At 38.0% G+C, this 19,186-nt stretch overlaps 2 protein-coding genes across 3 annotated transcripts in view; one reads left to right on the forward strand and one right to left on the reverse strand.

The window, feature by feature from the left end:
* Positions 1 to 19,186, forward strand: part of LOC147833832 (uncharacterized) — an 863,518-nt gene that overhangs the window by 568,358 nt on the left and 275,974 nt on the right. The gene's annotated exons all lie outside the window — the stretch shown is intronic.
* Positions 1,295 to 19,186, reverse strand: part of enpp6 (ectonucleotide pyrophosphatase/phosphodiesterase 6) — a 29,308-nt gene continuing 11,416 nt past the window's right edge. The window contains exons 2-8 of one of the 2 annotated variants that reach the window (XR_015506924.1): positions 15,459 to 15,638; positions 12,064 to 12,175; positions 11,575 to 11,716; positions 11,314 to 11,493; positions 6,679 to 6,816; positions 5,231 to 5,810; positions 1,295 to 3,043 (exon numbers count right to left, since the gene is read on the reverse strand). Coding sequence is in view for 1 of the 2 variants with exons in the window: in NM_001013527.2 (NP_001013545.2) it covers positions 2,758 to 2,963; positions 5,687 to 5,810; positions 6,679 to 6,816; positions 11,314 to 11,493; positions 11,575 to 11,716; positions 12,064 to 12,175; positions 15,459 to 15,638 (1,082 nt within the window). In the remaining variant the exon portion in view is untranslated. The remainder of the gene's footprint in view (positions 3,044 to 5,230; positions 5,811 to 6,678; positions 6,817 to 11,313; positions 11,494 to 11,574; positions 11,717 to 12,063; positions 12,176 to 15,458; positions 15,639 to 19,186) is intronic. The other variant, NM_001013527.2, reaches the window with a different exon arrangement.

Genomic DNA, 19,186 nt, shown 5'->3' on the forward strand with positions numbered 1-19,186 from the left:
GTTTTAGTAGTAGTAGCAAACTAATTATAGAAGTATTTACATTATTTAATTACTATACAATGATTTAATAAAGGTAAGCATAATAAGAATAATTAAAATAATAATAATATAATAGTATCATAAATTAATTCATTATAAAATGATTTACAATGATATACAATTAATATGCAATAATTTATTGAAGGTATGCGATGCATAATATTAATAATAGTAATAATAATAACAATAATATTAACAACAATAATAATAATAATAATAGTAAAAATAAATAAATTCATTTTATCGATTGCATAACACCAGATACACTGCTTAGATTTAAAAAAGTAATAAAAAGTGAAATAATACAAATGATAATGTATATTCAGTGATAAAAAGTATAATAAGAACCAGGGATTCGAGGTTCGAGCCCGGGCTGGGTCAGTTGAAATTTCTGTGTGGAGTTTGCATGTTCTCCCCGTGTTGGCGTGAATTTCCTCCGGGTGCTCCGGTTTCCCCCACAGTCCAAGACATGCAGTTTAGTTGAATTGGGTAAGCTAAAATTGTTTGAAGTGTATAAGTGTGACTGAGTGTGTATGGGTGTTTCCCAGTGATGGGTTGCAGCTGGAACATATGCTGGATATATTGGCAGTTCACACCGGTGTGGAGACCCCTGAATAATAAAGGGACTAAGCCGAAGGAAAATAAATAATTAAATAATAAGAACCTAAAATAGTGATGTCTACTTATACAACAAGGTCACCAATAACAACAAATTCCTGAGGTACGTTCGGCAAGTGCTGTGTTTACGAAATAATTGTACAAATCACACACATAACAGATTACCGTAGCCTATTACACCATAATGTAGGACTACATGTGTACAGCAACCAGTTTGAGTCTGAATGATAAACAATACATATTCATTGTGTTTTTGCTCCACCTAGTGTTCATCGTGAACGTTTTTATCAGGTCAACTGAAAAGAGTCTGACTTTCAAGCCATTGCACAAAATCATATTTCTAGTAATAACCCCGTCATAATAACAATAATAAGTTAACTAGTTACATCCAACTCAAAATCTCTAAGCATTTAGACAGTGAACTCGTTAATAACATATTATTTTTTGTAATTTAAGATGATCAGTCAGACCAGCAGGTGGCGGGAGCTCATTAATTTGACGAAATCAAACGCTTCAAATTAATATACATGAAGTGCATTCCATAATTATCAAATACTCTATGATATACTCGTTATCTGATTCCGTAATAAATGGAAAATGTAGTTTCAAAATAACAAAAACGTCTTGTAGTCTTGAAGAAGTACTCAAAAGAAAACCCTTTTTATTCAGAAAGAAGTTAGTACAAACTCTGTACTAGACAAAAAAATCTATGGTTATATAAATTCAACAAATAATAATTATTTAAAATATTATAATACATTCAAAACAGTACAGATCCTGACAGAAAATAGGAAACGCATCATCACCTAAATTATAGGTTCTATCTGACGTTCATTGTTTTTGTGAAACAATAGCCGTAAAATAAATAATATGTTTTTCCTTATATTTATTGCTTTAATTAAACATAGTTCTATATAATTCTCCATAATCCTAATATAATAACAGAATGTCTTTTTTTAGACTTATAAAGTTTTTTCTAAAAATCTCAATTTATAACCTTAAAAGGATTGTAATATTTAACATCTCAATATCGTAATACTGCTCATGACGCAGACAGAACCGTATAATTCTAAGGTGATGACATTAGTCAAGTTATTTTACATAATAATACATGATCAGAAAAAAATAATAAATTCACCCTTACTGTTTTTGTTCAAGATTGACAGGATCAACCCAGGCTCATTCTAAAAATGTACCCCTACATACATTTCTGGAGAGCGTCAATTTTGTCCCAGGAGTTTTTGTGAATCCACCAGAGGGCGCTTTTTTTTTGAGATCTCAAATTTCTTTCGCGTGTGCCATGCATAAATCCACCAGAGGCCACTGTCGACTGACTGAATGACCAACCCTCCTCTTAACCCAACCGATAGTGTTTTCAAAAGCACCAATTGACCAGCGCCCACCAACTTCCCTAAACCCAACCAACAGTTTTTAAAGTAATGCAGAAAAAAAAGGCCTCGCTTGATTTTTACCAGGTTTTCAGATTTTACTACATCCTTATCCTGTAATTTACTTGTTTATTTTATTTTTTTGCTTCTGTTTTAGTCTTACCTGCTTTCTACAACCATTCTTCACCGGACACCCAATCATCGTGGTCAACTCACTGCATTTCAAGTCCGCCGACGTGCAAGGCGAGCTACTGGATAAACTGGTAACGGGGAAAAGCCGTCCATTCAGAGGTAAGTGGTCAGCTGCTAGCGTGAAAAGGAATGACGTCATACCGCCCCCTAGCATTCGTTTTAAAGACTAAATGCTGCCATACGTACCTCTGGCTACATAAGTCGCGATCTCCAAAAATGTATATAGGGATACATTTTCAGAATAAGCCTATGTTGGACAGGCTACATTAATTATTCACGAGACGACAGAAAACATTTGGAGAACACAGAGATCACCTTACTAAAATATAAATCTCAAAGGTCATCCCATTTCAGAGAAAGAAAATGTGCAAAAGGGCCAATCGTTTCTTCAACTCCATCAGCACCGGGTGATATGTACAGCTCCAAAAATAGAGGCAGCGCAGCAAATTAAAAAAGCTGATACCAATGTTTTTCCTGGGGTTTATCAGGTGTGTTGATTACTGGTGAACCTGGATGAATGTTAGCAGACGCCGGTGAGCGCGAGGAGCAGCAGGAAACAGCAGGAGATCAGTGAAGCTCCGGCCGTAGCAGCAGAGCTCCTCATCATACACTCCACACGGGACCACGAGCCATTGTTCGGGAGAGGATTCATCCCCAGCGTCTTACACAGGACATTATACACATCGACTGTTCGGATGGGACCCGCACGGTAGTTGCTCTTGAAGTCTGAACAAAAAAATACAACATTTAACTGATAATGAGTTTATAGACTATTGAACTGTTTGTAAACACTATGATTCATTTCCCTTGCCGGTTTTGTCCCTCGCTTTGTTTGTTTGTTTTATTGTTTATTCCTGTCTGCTGACTGCCTTCTGACCACTCGCCTGTTATTTTGACTACGAGTCTGGATTTCAAACAGCTATAAATTTCCATTTTTTTTCTTTTGTTGTTTAAAATGTCATGTGAACGGCCTGTTCACATGACATTTTAAACAACAAAAGAATTTTTTTTTTAAATTTATAGCTGTTTTGTTTGTTCGTTTACACAACAACAGTGTTTTGGGGACTGAAAAATAGTAACAAAATGGATATTTTCAAAAACATTAAAGTTGTTGACAACGGAGGTGCGGATTTAAACACAGGTTTACAAAACAGAATAGTCAGGCAAGCAATGGTCAACACAGGGGCAAACAGATGTATGCAGGAAATCCAGACTCGTAGTCAAAATAACAGGCGAGTGGTCAGAAGGCAGTCAGCAGACAGGAATAAACAATAAAACAAACAAACAAAGCGAGGGTCAAATCCGGCAAGGGAAATGAATCATAGTGTTTACAAACAGTATCACAAGACTCAGCCATGAAGTCCATAATGATCCTCTGGCTGTGAGTGTGTGCAATCAACGGAATCTAGAACAGGTGTGTGTGAGCGGTGCATGACTGGAACTTGTAGTCCATGTAATGGCAGATTTGTAGTTCTAAGCGATCTACATGTTCATCAGCGATTTGCAGCCGCTAGATTGCTGGTGATCATAACAACATTTTTTTGGCAACAAAAAAACACTTTTTATGCGTTTTGTTTACACAACAGTGTTTTGGGGACTGAAAATGAGTTATAAAGTTGACGTTTTTGAAGTTGTTCTTGGAGTCTGGGCAGAAAAATAAAAGATTTAAATGATGATGGGCTAACAGACTATGGGGCCATTCACATGGCAGCCATTTTAGATTATAAAATGTATTTATTTATTTATTTTTTGTTTGTTTCGACAACAACTGCTTTTTGGGGACTGAATCACGTTACAAAATGGATGTTTTTAAAAACAAGTCATTCTAGAAATCTGGACAGAAAAATAAAACATCTGACAGACTATGGGGTTGTTCACATGACAACATTTTGATAACAAAACGACAACAAACAAAAAGAGAAACTTTTATGTATTTTGTTTGTTTGTTTACAGCATTTTGAGGACTTAAAACGGGTGACAAATGACATTTTTAAAAACATAAAAACAGTGTTTTGGAAACTAAAAATGGCTTACAAAGTTGTCGTTTTTGAAAGGTTTTTAAAGTCTCTATATACATATATATATATATATATATATATATATATATATATATATATATATATATATATATATATATATATATATATATATATATATATATAAATGATGATGAGTTAAAAGACTATGGAGCCGTTTACAGGAACGTTTTTATGTTTTTGTTTGTTCGTTTACACAACAGCAGTGTTTTTAAAAAAAAAGCTTAAAAAAGGCTTACAAAATGGATGTTTTTGTTTTTGAAAAACAAAACATTTTAAAGACTATGGGTGTTATGATCACCAGCGATCTAGCGACTGCAGATCGCTGATAAGCATGTAGATCGCTTAGAACAACAAATCCACCATTACATGGACTACGAGTTCCAGTCATGCACCGCTCACATGCACCTGTTCCTGACTCCGCTGATTGCACACACTCACAGCCAGAGGATCAATATGGACTGATTACAAGGACTATATAAAAAGCACACACGCACACTTCATGGCTGAGTCTTCCGTAATGTGATTTGGACACTGACAACAGAGGTGCAGATCCAAACACAGGTTTACAAAACAGAATAGTCAGGTAAGCAATGGTCAACACAGGGGCAAACAGATGTATACAGGCAATCCAGATTTGTAGTCAAAATAACAGGCGAGTGGTCAGAAGGCAATCAGAAGACAGGGATAAACAAACAAACAAAGTAATGGTTAAAACTGACAAGGGAAACACATCGTAATATTCACAAACAGTTTCACAAGACTCAGCCATGAAGTGTGCGTGTGTGCTGTGTATATAGTCCTTGTAATCAGTCCATAGTGATCCTCTGGCTGTGAGTGTGTGCAATCAGCAGAATCTGGAACAGGTGTGTGTGAGCGATGCATGACTGGAACGGGAAGCGGATGCCCTTCCAGCTGCAACCCATCACTGGGAAACACCCATATACACTCATTTACACACATACACTTCGGACTATTTTAGCTTACCCAATTCACCTATAGCACGTCTTTGAACTTATGAGGGAAACCGGAGCTTGCTGTGAGGTGACAGCGCTACCCATGCGCCACCGCACCGCATGGTTTTGGTTACATAGCTAAAATTTTGTGTTATTTTATACTAATGTGGGTGATGTGCTTCAGTTTGAGCTTCAAATAAATTCTTCAGAAACCTGCAAGTGACATCACGGAACTTCTTCCATAGCTTTATACAGTCTATGAATTATAAAGTAGTTAATTAAAACACTAGTCACAAGCATTTGAACAGTACAGAACATTAAGTTTCAAATAACGATCAAAAATCAGCATGCAAGAATACTTTCAGTAGGATAATGTGATACTGAAGACCCAAGCACCCAATGATGCCATCATACAAATAGGATTAAGTTTCATCATTTATCATTAAATAAAGTTTACCTGGTCCCTGTGCCAGAAAAAATCCCCTCATGTCCACAAACTCATTATCATAGCCGTGCCAGCCGTGTTGCCAGCCCTCAGCTGCTTCTGTGCCGTTGTTCCAGAAGGGCAGTTTGGCTTTATTCTGTCAAGACAGAAAGATGTGCAGCAGTTAGCATCTTTTACCCTTTATTCAGTCAAGGGATCTGGATAGGCGTTTAATGTAATCTAATGACGCAGGACTGAGATAATCTATGTTTTATCAGGCAAGCACACAGGACCAAAAGTGTTGATTTGGGGCAAAATAGAGCTTAATATGCAAGACTGAATCATGATTGAAGCCATTCTTGTCAGCGGTCTACAAAACAACAAATTAAAAAGGACCTATTATGCAAAAATCACTTTTATTAGGGGTTTAAACACAATTGTGTGGCAGCAGTCTTTGAATATAACCAACTAATAATGGTAAAAATGTATTAACTTTATTCTTTATAACCACACTTGATTAAAACAGTCCGCAGAAACACTTTGATTGACATTCTCCGGCTGTACGTGTCATCAGAGGAGAAAAGCCCTGCCCACTAGTGACGATCTCTCCCTTATTAGCATAGGAAAGTTAGTTTTGTGTTTGAATCTGCCACTATGCTGACACACAGGCATCTGTAGCTCCGCCCGCTTTTAAAAAGAGCACAATCTCATTTGAATTTAAAGCAACAGTAACCAATATTCGACTCAAAGCCTGAAAGGAGCAGTTTCAAAGAGTTATTAAACATTATTTGAGTTGTATTTTAAGCTGAAACTTCACATACACACTCTAGGGACATCCAAGACTTAATTTACATCTTTAACTCACTGCTGAGATAGTGGATGGTACACTAAAAGTTTGAATAGCACAGATAAGGACAAGTTGACTTAAATGAAGGCAGCAATATCTGCAGTACATCTAGATTTGGTTGGACTGACCTTAATCATAAAACACTGCCATAAACACTCCTGAGAGCAAACTTACTAACCTCTGTGATAAACCATCCAGGCTCTGCGACTAGCGTTAGCGTCGAGACGAACTGCCCATTCTTGTAGTGAAAACGGTCTGGGATGTCGTGTTTCTTATAAACGTTCATGTTGTCCGCTGTGCTCAGGTTCTGATAAATCTAAATGAACACAAACATGTGCACATAGTCAGGTTATGGCACTGCAAAATGTATTGTTCCTGTCTATTATGTTATATTATATATGCACAGTTAAACACAATGAAATAATATGACCATTAGAGACTTGATTAACATGAATTAACATTCTTCTAACAAGTTCCTAGCATAAATTAGCATGTTGCTAACATCAGTGAACACTGCTGTCATGTTAACTAAAGATTTTAGCATCTTGTTAGCATGTTTTACATAAAAACATGGTACTTGTTAACATAAATTAACGTTGCTAGCATGTTTCTAGCAGATATGGTAAATGGCAGGTTACAAGCTCTGTTCAGCATGTTTTTAACATTTTAAAGTGTTAAACATTATGAATTAAAAAGGTTCTAGTGTGTTTTAGCATCTTGCTGTCATGTTTTTAACACTGTCATATCACATTTAGCATGTTTTTAGCATTTTATTCATGTTGTGAAGGGGCGACGCGGTGGCACAGTGGGTAGCACGTTCGCCTCACAGCCAAGAAGGTCGCTGATTCAAGCCTCGGCTGGGTCAGTTGGCATTTCTGTGTGGAGTTTGCATGTTCTCCCCGTGTTCATGTGGGTTTCCTCCGGGTTCTCCGGTTTCCCCCACAGTCCAAAGACCAAAATATGGTCCAAATTGACCATAGTGTATAAGTGTGTGAATGAGTGTGTGTGTTTCCCAGTGATGGGTTTCAAGGGCATCCGCTGCGTGAAGCATATGCTGGATAAGTTGCCGGTTCGTTCCCTGTGGTGACCCCAGATTAATAAAGGGACTAAGCCGAAAAGAAAATGAATGAATATTTATGTTGGGAATTAAGCATGTTATGGTGTGTTTAGCATCTTGGTGGTGCTAAGCATGTTATTAACTGTCATGAATTAGACGCTGCTAGTGTTTTTAGCATCTCCCTGGATGTGTTAACACTATGCTATCATGGATAAACCACTTTACTAGCAGTTTTCTACCATGGTTACACATTCCCTGCTGAAAAATCCAGCTTAAACCAGCCTAGGCTGATTGGCTGGTTTAAGCTGGTCGACCAGCCTGGTTTTAGAGGGGTTTTGGCCATTTCCAGGCTGGTTTCCAGCCATTTCCAGCCTGGTCGTAGCTGGTCAGGCTGGAAAATTACCAGTCAAATCCAGCTAAAACCAGCTTGACCAGCCTGGTTTAAGCTGGATATAGCTGGTTTTGGCTGGACTCCCAGCTTGGCTAGGCTGGTCAAGCTGGTTTTAGCTGGTCATCTCCCAGCCTGACCAGCTAGGACCAGGCTGGATATGGCTGGAAACCAGCCTGGAAGTGGCCAAAACCCCTCTAAAACCAGCCTGGTTGACCAGCTAAAACCAGCCAACCAGCCTAGGCTGGTTTAAGCCGGATTTTTCAACAGGGTTGTCAAAATGAATTAACATTGATAGCATGCTTGAGGGTTCTAGCACATTGCTAACATAATTAACATTATGCTAACATTAAGTGCAATTTTGCTAGCTTGTTTTAACACTGTGACAGGTTTAGCATTTTGCTAAAGATCTTTAGAACACAACTAGCATGACTGACCCAGCAACAAACGCCAACTGACCCAGCCGAGGCTTGAACCAGGGACCTTCTCATTATGTTTGTGTTTTTTAGCAGTCCAGTAAATCAATGATTTAAGCATGAAAATATCAGCAGAGTTAAAGTTTAAATCTGAAGGTCAAAGTACACAGTCACCTATTTAACATTAATGAATTCTTACACCAAGCGTGTTTTTTGACCTTAAGACTGGAGATCTGCCTTTTACCGCACATGACTGCGTTTTAAATGGAGTTGCACACCCAGTTTGGAAAACTTCCATTCAAAAGAACTGAAACAAATCACTTCAAATACCAAGACTGCACTAAAAATCATCCTGTTGTAGTCTGTTCATGAATGAAAGACAAGTTTAGTTTATTTGCTTTATTTTTAAAGCAGGAAAATACAGCAAAGTTGAGATGAGGATCTCTAGTTTGCCAACAAATACGTGAGATAATTATTGAAATGTTTAAAAAAACAATGTTCCTCGTAGAAAGATATTGTAGGCAGACATTTGGACAACATAGGCTCATTCTGAAAACGTAGCCCTATGTACGTTTCTGGAGATCGCAAATTATATAGCCAGAGTTATGTATGGCTGCATTTAATTTTTTTAATAAACGCTACAGAGCGGTATGACGCCGTTCCTATTCGCGCTTACCAGCTGACTGCGTACCTCCGTGTGGACTGCTTTCCCACTGTTACCAGTTTGTCCAGTTAGCTCGTCATGTACGTTGGTGGACTTAAGATGCAGAGAGGAGTTGACTGTGACGATAGGTTTCGAGTCTGGCAAATAACAGTTCCAGAAAGCGGGTAAGACAAAAACAGAATCCAAAAAATAAAATAAACAAGTAAATAACAGGGTGAGAATGTGGAAAAATCTAAAAACGTGGTACAAATCAGTCGAGGGATTTCCTTTTTCTGGACTGCTTTTTAAAACTGTCGGTTGGGTTTAGACAAGGAGAAGGGTGGGTCAGTTGATCGGTCAGTCAGTCAGTCGACAGCGGCCTCTGGTGGATTTAAGCGAGAACAGCGGACTTGAATTGCACTCGCAAAAGAGATCTCAAAAAGCGTATACATTGGCCTTTGGTGGATTTGCGAAAACAAAAACTGCAAAAAAACGTAGCTCGTGGGTCAGTGTATGTTTTGGTCATTGGATTTTTATTTTAGAAACGGATATTGAAAAACCAAAAACAAGAAAACAAAATCTAGTTTCGGAATATAAAAAACAAGCATTTATTCGTTTTTATTTTTTTTGGTGATTTTATTTTTTGTATTCAAAATAAATAAAAAATTTAAATCAAATCATTTTTGAATTTTGCTTTTTTTTCAAATCTTTTTTTTTTGTTTTTTTTTTTTGCTTTTTTTCACCATGAAAAAGAAAAACACCTCATATTTCAATATTCAATATTAAAACGAAAAAAAAGTCAAATTTTTCTTTTTTCAATATATGTTTCTAAAATGAAAATCCAACAAAAATCCCTCGCGGGACATATTTGGCGGTCTCCAGAAATGTATATAGAGGTAAGTTTTCAGAACGAGCCTGGGTTGCATTTGGATGTTTCACCTTTAACAGTGCATTACATAATTAAAAGATTCAAGAAACCTGAAGGAATTTCAGCGTGTAAAGGGCAATGGGGGCAAGCCTCAGTTAAACAACCGTGATCTCCGATCCCTCAGCAAGAATCCTCATTCATCCACAAACAATTTCACCACATGGGCTCAGAATTACTTTGGCAAACCTTTGTCAAGTACCACAATACGCAGTTACATCCACAAATGCCAGTTAAAACTGTACTGTGCCCAAAGGAAGCCCTATGTTAACAGTGTCCAGAAGTGCCGTTGACTTCTCTGAGCTCAGAGGCATCTGGGATGGACCATCACACGGTGGAAATGTGAACTGTGGTCAGATCAATCAATAATTCAGGTATTTTTGGGGGAGAGATTTTACATGACTTTTGAAGAGCAAAGTGCAACAACAAAGGCCCCGTACTGTTGCCCAGCTTAAGACTTGTTTGCAGGAAGAATGGGACACTTCTGAAAAGAAATGACACATTACAACATGGTAAATACTTCACTGTTCCAACTTTTGTTTAAATGTGTTGCAAGAACCAAAATTATATTTTGTTTTTCTATAAAAATCATGAGAAACACATTAAATAATGTTTGTTGCATTGTCTGCAATTAAAAAGTAAATTTCAAGAGTTCGCCCTTAGCTGATGATTGATTATAAAGCTTGTTTGGCATGCTGTCCCAGGAGAGAGCCCTGAACTCGTGAGATCCTCGAGCCCGGGGCTCCCCCCAATGCAGGGCGAGAGGGAAGTCCGAGTTCAGGTAGGTCTTGAGTACTCCCCTGCTTGATAATGTTGGAAGTAGAATAAAATGCTATGAAGTGTCTATGCTGTCAATTTAGATTTGTCAATTTACTTATGTTACATGTTTTTGGTCTGTGGGAGGAAACCGGAGAGCCCGGTGAAAACCCATGCAAACACGAGGAGAACATGCGAACTCCGCACAGAAACGCCGACCTAGCCAGGTAGAGTCCGAGCCGGTGGCATTCTTGCTGTGGTGCTAACCACTAGGCCCTGACAAGGAAATGGGAGGAGTAGGGGTGGAAGGGGGGATTCTTCAAGACGAAGATGGTTGAGGTAAGATACTCTGGTTATTTATAGTGGTCTGATTGGTGAATCAGCATTAGCTAATGTGGACCAGGTGCTATCAATCATAAGCGCGTGCTCCTCTCGAAGTTAGTTTATAAATAAACTTCACTTAGTAATAGCTACTTTCTTTTTTTGTTCGCGTTTTTCATACTGTCCCAACTTTTTCTGATTTGGGACTGTAATAACATCATGGGGTATAGGAAAACCATAGATGCAAACAGGTAGTCTATGGAGATGTCTTAGAAAACGGTGCTGTAAACAGGATGGCTGAGCTCACCTCCTCAAACTTGTCCTGTTTGGGCCACAGACTGACCACGGGCCCTCTGTCCATCATTTTAATGATGTGGGACATGTCGATGTAGTTGTCCAGTTCAATGATCTTCTCCATCCACTTCAGCTGCGTCATGCCATGATCAGAAAACAGCACCACGTTTATAGTATCCCTCATATTCTTCTCCTGACAGAAAAAAACAACATCATGTAAAGCAGCAGAGCAGACAAGAGATATTGTTTTTTTTTTTTACTTGTGTAAAAATACCCTGATTTTCTGGTTGAGAATCTGGAAAGCCTGATCCAGGGAGCGAATGGCGCGCTGTATTTCCGGAGAGCGAGGCCCAAAGTGATGCCCTTCCACATCAATCTTCTCATAATAAATGCCAGCCATGTCTGCTTTACTGCTCCTGGTTAAAACACACACCACTGTCAAAAGTACAGTTAATTAAAATGTTGTTAATATTTAAGTGACACAGTTAACCTGCTGACTCACACTTAAACATTTTGACAGATGCTTTTAACCAAGGCTATTTTCATTGAGAGGAGCCTACACATTTCATCAGTTGTGGCTTTCCCCAGGAGTTGTGCTGACAAATTACTTTCTACATTCTCAATATCTTAATAACATACTCCTCTTTCCTCTTAACTGTCAACACCTATGTTGTGTGAGCTCTTGGCTAATTAACAAGCCAGGCTCTATTCTGCCAGAACAGCAAGTTCCTCTGAGTATTTCTGAGGAGGCCTGTGGTCTTACTTTAGCGCATTGAGAGCGTTCTCCATTGAGTCCGTCAGGTTTTTCTCTGAAGGATTGTACACATATTCCTCACAGAACGTAGGTCTGACTCCGAGAATGGTCACTTCGCAACCTGAGCACACAGTGACACAGTTTAGAGCACTTCAATGCATTTGAGAGAGATCAACACGGATTTGGAGAGCCTGAATAGATCATTTCACAACACACACCTATTTTGATGTAAATTAGAAGCCGTTGAGCAGAAAGGCAATGATTAAGTGAGTCTGGCAAGTCTTGGTTTGCCAGAGTATGCATAATAAATACTTTACAGCTCATTTGTGATCAAAAGATTGGTCTGTTTCATTTTAGGACACATTACATCGATCAATAAAGACATTAGCAATGTTGCAAATCATGTTCCTTTGAATTTCCTATCCATAAAATAATCTGGAATAGAATGTAAATACATAATAAATAAATATAAAGGCAAATAGCTCATCATGATTTTGCCAAGTACGATGCGATCCTGGATCATTGGCGTAGCGCAAAATGCGGAGTCCCCCCTGCAGGGATCGCTGACGGGGCCTCCTGATGAAGGTGGTGGTGGGGGGGATACGTCATACGTCAATTTGCATATCACTGACGTCATCACGTTCTACCGTTTCTGTTTGTTTAACAGCCTATGGTTAATAAAGGGGTATTTATAATTGCACTTTATATAAGCATGTTTATTTAACTAAATTTATTGCTGTTTGAATACAGTATGTCATTATAGATGTGTAGTGAATGTGCAGTAATCTCTTATATGTAATAAACTCAGACAAGTTCAGAAACTGTCACTAAAATATCGGTGATTGTGAACAAGAAAAGAATAAACGGTCCAATTAAATCTAGTGACAAAGTCGCTAAGTGGGCAACATTGGCGGCAAGCGATTAGAATGAAGTAGTCCACCGCTTGAGAGGTGTTCAGAGAACACAGACCTGTGAACTTTTCTTTCCGACCACAGTTGTTCCCAAGAGTTTGATTATTGCGGTTGCCAGATTTTCAATTACTGAAAATCGCGACGACGTGGGGCCCCCTAATCACGCGGGCCCCCCTGCGGTGCGTGCCCTGCGGGCACATCCGCTACGCCACTGTCCTGGATTAACATCTATGTTGATCCTGGAACATCAATTTAGTTGGAAAATGTAATCCATACCTATTCCCTACCCATAAACCCAACCATAACTGTCAATTATTCCCTAAATAAGATGGAAACAATAGTTGGATAACTATCCGCTTGTTAAGTGTGACGTCACGGGAAGCGGCTTCCGGGTCCAAGCGCTCTATTCAACTGAATGGGGAGACTCATGAAATGGTAATTATAAAACGTTTACAAAGCGATTTAATGCTTTCGAAAATCACGATCGCAGTATATATATGCCCATGCCCAATATCTGATGGCTAGAAAGTGATGAATTTTTTTATAAATTGTTAGGTTTTTGGTATTTGTTATGCAGCAAGCCCAGAGATTGTTGTGTACACTATGATTTTATATAAAATTAACTTTAATATGTGATAGCCCTGCTGAAAAATCCAGCTCAAACCAGCCTAGGCTGGTTGGCCGGTTTTAGCTGGTTGACCAGCCTGGTTTTAGAGGGGTTTTGGCCATTTCCAGGCTGGTTTCCAGCTATTTCCAGCCTGGTCTTAGCTAGTTAGGCTGGAAAATGACCAGCCAAATCCAGCTAAAACCAGCTTGACCAGCCTGGTTTATGCTGGACATAGCTGGTTTTGGCTGGACTCCCAGCTTGGCTAGGCTGGTCAAGCTGGTTTAAGCTAGTCACCTTCCAGCCTGACCAGCTAATACCAGGCTGGAAATGGCTGGAAACCAGCCTAGAAGTGGCCAAAACCCCTCTAAAACCAGCCTGGTCGACCAGTTAAAACCAGCCAACCAGCCTAAGCTGGTCTAAGCTGGATTTTTCAGCAGGGAGGAATAAAACGTGATCATAAACGAATGATTTCTCCTCTCAAATAAATGGCGGCTTGGACCTTAAAACAGTATACATACGTCACAAACACATCACCACTTAACAAGCGGATTGAATATTCCTTAAATCTGATTGGCTGATTGGAAAGTTGTTCCAGGATCATACCTGTCAACCCTCCCGTTTTTCCCGTGATTCTCCCGTATTTTACTGTTCTATCCCGCCATCATCCCGTAAAGGTATTTTCCTGTATTTCTTTCGTATTTTCAGTCTTTCTCTGAACAGCCGAGCCTCCCTATACGCAACCCATACCGCCGAACCACCAGGGGTCGCCCTTGCTCTAAAACGTGAGTCTTCTGTGCTTTCGATTTGTTTAGGAATGAAAACACTGATATGTATATATTAAAAACGGCGCGATTCCATTTCCTTTTGATTACAGGTGCCGTCGCCCATCCTATACAATCCTCAAAACAGTCATATAATCGTGCATGACTGTCAGCTGACGTGCTCCATAGTGATAAACAGATGCAGTTTCCCAAACGGATTCTGTACACGGGTTTTGAAGCGGAAAGTCTTTCTTCAGGGTGTGTATTTAAACAGACATATACACATAGCTAATAATAATATCTAAAGATGTCGATCTAGGTGTTTTTTTTTCCCAAACACAACTAATTTCGTCTTAAATGAGCATAAAAAGCAGTCGAATACTTTCATTATAACGTTACTTAGATGTGTGCATTTTTAAAGTGACACCTCTTATTTAATGTAATAAAAAATCTTAATAAATGAGAGATTTATTTGTTGCTCTTTAATCAGAATGTGTAAGTTATACAGTGGAGAAGCGGCTAATGAGATTGATAGCTGGATTCTATTTCATTATAATAGCTATAGTAAGCTGAACTGTTGGCTAATGTATTTGCTGCTAATGTATATATTTATTTTTCTTTTGTCAATAATAATAATTACTGACCATTTAACTGTTTATTTACAATGAATCCCTTATTATGGTGGGCATATCCCTTATTTTCACATCCCAATGATGACAGGTATGTCCAGGATCAACACAGAAGTAAATCAAGGAACATGTCCTACTTGGTGAAATCAGGTTGGTGACTCAAAGAGCTAAAATCAGATATTAGACTTGACAACGCCAACAAGAACGCACACTCCTAAACATAAAGGATTTACAGTGTAGAAATCTTGCTGCCTTATTTTTGCCTTATTCTTTAAAGTGTATGTGTAAGCATTTATAACACTTTCAGATCTAACTGTAATTTGATTTCAAGTACTGAATGTACAGTAACCGTAATAAAATATAGTAAATTTGTATTTCTCACAATGAGTGTATACAGATTTTTGTTAAATAGGGCAAAACACTTTATGAAAGGCCGTGTGGATGTACTGTAGACTTGATTTGTGCTTTAATCATGACTAGTTAGATGTGCGCCAACCTGGCCAGTAGTACATATAGACTTTTTTCCCTAGTTTCTGCATGGTGACCCACAGCGGCTCTGATCCATCCCACCACATGGGCAGACGGCTGTCCGGATTGGTTCCGATCAGGAATTCCTTCTGGGTGTCTGTGTCCCACATGTAATTCCCAGTCATTTGGTGCACCTCGCAGTGGCGTCCTGGAACGTGAGGAAGAGTGCAAAATAACTTCATAAATATAAATTATAAAAAATGTACAAATAATATATATATATAATCATCTTGTTTTTCTTCTTTGCACTACACGTCAACTCGTAACATTAACTCCTTGTTCATATATATATATATATATATATATATATATATATATATATATATATATATATATATATATCGAGATCGCAATCTTTTAACGATTAATTATGCAGCTCTAATATATATATATATTAGAGCTATATATAATATATATATTATAGAGCTATAATATATATATATATATATATATATATATATATATATATATATATATATATATATATATATATATATATATATTATAACAGGTAATACAGTTGTAAATAATATTCAGTTTGTGGCACAGAGTGATCGTTTGGGAGCCGCGCGCGAAGTATGAACAAACACTTAGCAGTCAAAATGAAACCAAAAGTGTTCACTTCATTTAAATGATCATATCGCATTATGATTACGGCAAGCATTTGAAATGTTTTTTCTTTCATAGTCAACCCACAGTTGTGCATGAAAATAAATGTTCACAATGTCAGTACAACTACTCTAGCCTATATATTGTTGAATATAATCTGATAATGACAAATGTCTGATTTTACCAGTGAATAAAATCGTCTAATATGACAGATTGCAAGCATATATCTCAAACATAATAATTCAACATCAGAATTATTATAAGTAGAATAGAATTATTGATAGAAACCAGTAGACCTACACATAATATTACTATCGAAGTTGTGCCATATGCTTGTTTTATCATACCTTTATTTTACATATACAGAATCGTGAGAAAATCGTGATCTTGATTTTAAGCAAAAAAATCGCGATTCTCATTTTAGCCAGAATTGTGCAGCTCTAATATATATATATATATATATATATAAAACAAGGAGTTGGTGTTACAAGTTGATGTGTACTACGAAGGAGAAAAACAAGATGAGGATCCAAATGCAGCATTAAACATATATTTATTAAACAAACCAGAACAAAGCAAAACTAGAGCAAAGTAGGAAACACGGGGCTATGAAAGGAGCAATGAAAATACAACCGACAACGAGAGGAGAAACAAACTGATATATATATAGTCCTAGTCATCAATGGGGATGAACCACAGCTGTGTGTGTGATCAAGGACTAACAGGAACGGGTGTGTGTGGGTGAGTGATGCATGACAGTATATGTAGTCCATGTGACGGTGGATTTGTAGTTCATTAGCGATCCACAGTCGCTTTTGCTTTTATTTTTTATTGGAAAAGTTACTTTTAATAATTCTTTTAGTTTTTGTCTTGTTTCTAGACCAAATCTCTATAAGTTTTTCGAAGCAAATGTATTGTCTTGTTTTCAGAAATATGTTGTTATTAAGTGAATTTTTCCTTAACCTAGCTAATTATGCGCTAAGAAAAAGAATCTTATATCAAAGCAAAAGCAACAGTCTTAATCTTACTCCATTGTTTAAAGAAAATTGACTTAATTTTGACAAATTATTTCTGAAATACAATGGCTCAGTCACCTCACAGCAAGAAGGTCGCTGATTTGAGCCCCGACTGGGTCAGTTGGCGTTTCCCTTTATCAGTTTCTGAATATTTCCTTGTTGCTGTGCTGTAGATAAACTAAGAAATAAACAGTTCTCAATTTGTCAGATACCTATTAAACAAGTAATAAAATAAATCTAAGCATCTAAGAAATATATCAAATAACTAACAAAATAATGAAAACAAATAAATAAATAAAAAATAATAAGCTTCCAAAAAATTTGTATAATTTTTATCAATTTTGCATGAATATTTATTACTTGTTGCTGTGCTTAGATAAGCTAAGAAATACTAATGCTGTTAGCACAATCGCCTCACAGCAAGAAGGCCGCTGGCTCGAGTCTCTGCTGGGTCAGTTGGCATTTCTGTGTGGAGTTTGCATGTTCTCCCCGTGTTGGCGTGGGTTTCCTCTGGGTGCTCCGGTTTCCCCCACAGTCCAAAGACATGCGTTATAGGTTCATATATAGAGCAATATCAAACGAATAGCATTGCATCATAGCTGCATATCGTCACTGATAGGAGATGTGCGTTGGCCGCAGGATGAGTGCCTTAGTGTCCCTCCACCAGTGATTATATACAGCCATATCGCACTGCTGCAAGTGTGATGTTGCATTTATACAACATAATCGTGTATATAAAAAAGAAAATCAAACACGAAGAGTCTTAAAACCCTTTTGTAGGAGGAACTACTTTCTTCCACCATTCATTCACATCTGCAGCTGACATCAGACCAGCAGAAACGGTTGCTCTTTCATCAACGTCACTTTAGAGCAAGTGTTTAAATGATTCTCTAGTGTAATGTCTAAAGTGATGACAAAACAGGGGATTTTTGATCACATTTTGAAAGTATAAGGCTAAAAATCTACATCAGTCTACAGAGATTTCCCAGTATTTCTCTGTTGCAATCGAGAGATCACAATAATTAACCTTGAAAAAGCCAAAGCAGCGCAAACATTACCAGATTACTGTTGTGTTTGCGATACCGAAAAATACCAAACACGTGCAGGCATTTCTTCTCCATTTCGCAGTAACAAAAACAGAAGATTCATTAGAAACAGATGGCCAACCAAAAAGTAACCCAGGGTTGTACAAAGAGTGGCCAACACAAAATGCATACATTCCTGATATGAGTGCCATCTCACAGTCAATACACTACAATTACGATGCTATAAATACAGCACTACAACATACATCACTTTTGTGATGCCACTCACCAATTTTATAATGTTTTGATGAGCTGTAAATTGAAAAAACGCTGATCCTTACTCCAATAAGGGCTTATCATTCAGTCTCTGTCGCTATCTTGTGAATGGACAACGTCAACTGTCTTTGCTCAGCTCAATGACGGGCACAGTATCTCAGAAATTATAAATGTTTAAAAGAGGCACTGTCCTTATAAATAAACTGCATAGCAGCCGTCTAAACAACTACATTATCACCTCAAAAGTACATTAGTTGTCCAACAGCTGCAATATTTGCCAAACTGTAGTGAGTTCATTAATTTGCTGTCACTCTATGTGGGCGGAGTAATACACAAGGGTGAGGAGGCTGTAAGAATTACATGTATATGTGTGTGTGTGTGGACGATACATATTTCGCAACAAATTGAACAATATTTGGCAAACTGAACAATATATCTCCATCTAGAAATACTGTATCAATACAATGTACAGTACAACCCTGCTGAAAAATCCAGCTTAAACCAGCCTAAGCTGGTTGGCTGGTTTTAGCTGGTCGACCAGGCTGGTTTTAGAGGGGTTTTGGCCAATTCCAGGCTGGTTTCCAGCCATTTCCAGCCTGGTCTTAGCTGGTCAGGCTGGGAGATGACCAGCTAACACCAGCTTGACCAGCCTAGCCAAGCTGGGAGTCCAGCCAAAACCAGCTATATCCAGCTTAAACCAGGCTAGTCACGCTGGTTTTAGCTGGATTTGCTGTCATTTTCCAGCCTGACCAGCTAAGACCAGGCTGGAA

This window comes from Danio rerio, chromosome 14 (genome assembly GCF_052040795.2).
Source record: "Danio rerio strain M-AB ecotype USA chromosome 14, GRCz13ab, whole genome shotgun sequence".
Lineage (NCBI taxonomy): Eukaryota > Metazoa > Chordata > Actinopteri > Cypriniformes > Danionidae > Danio > Danio rerio.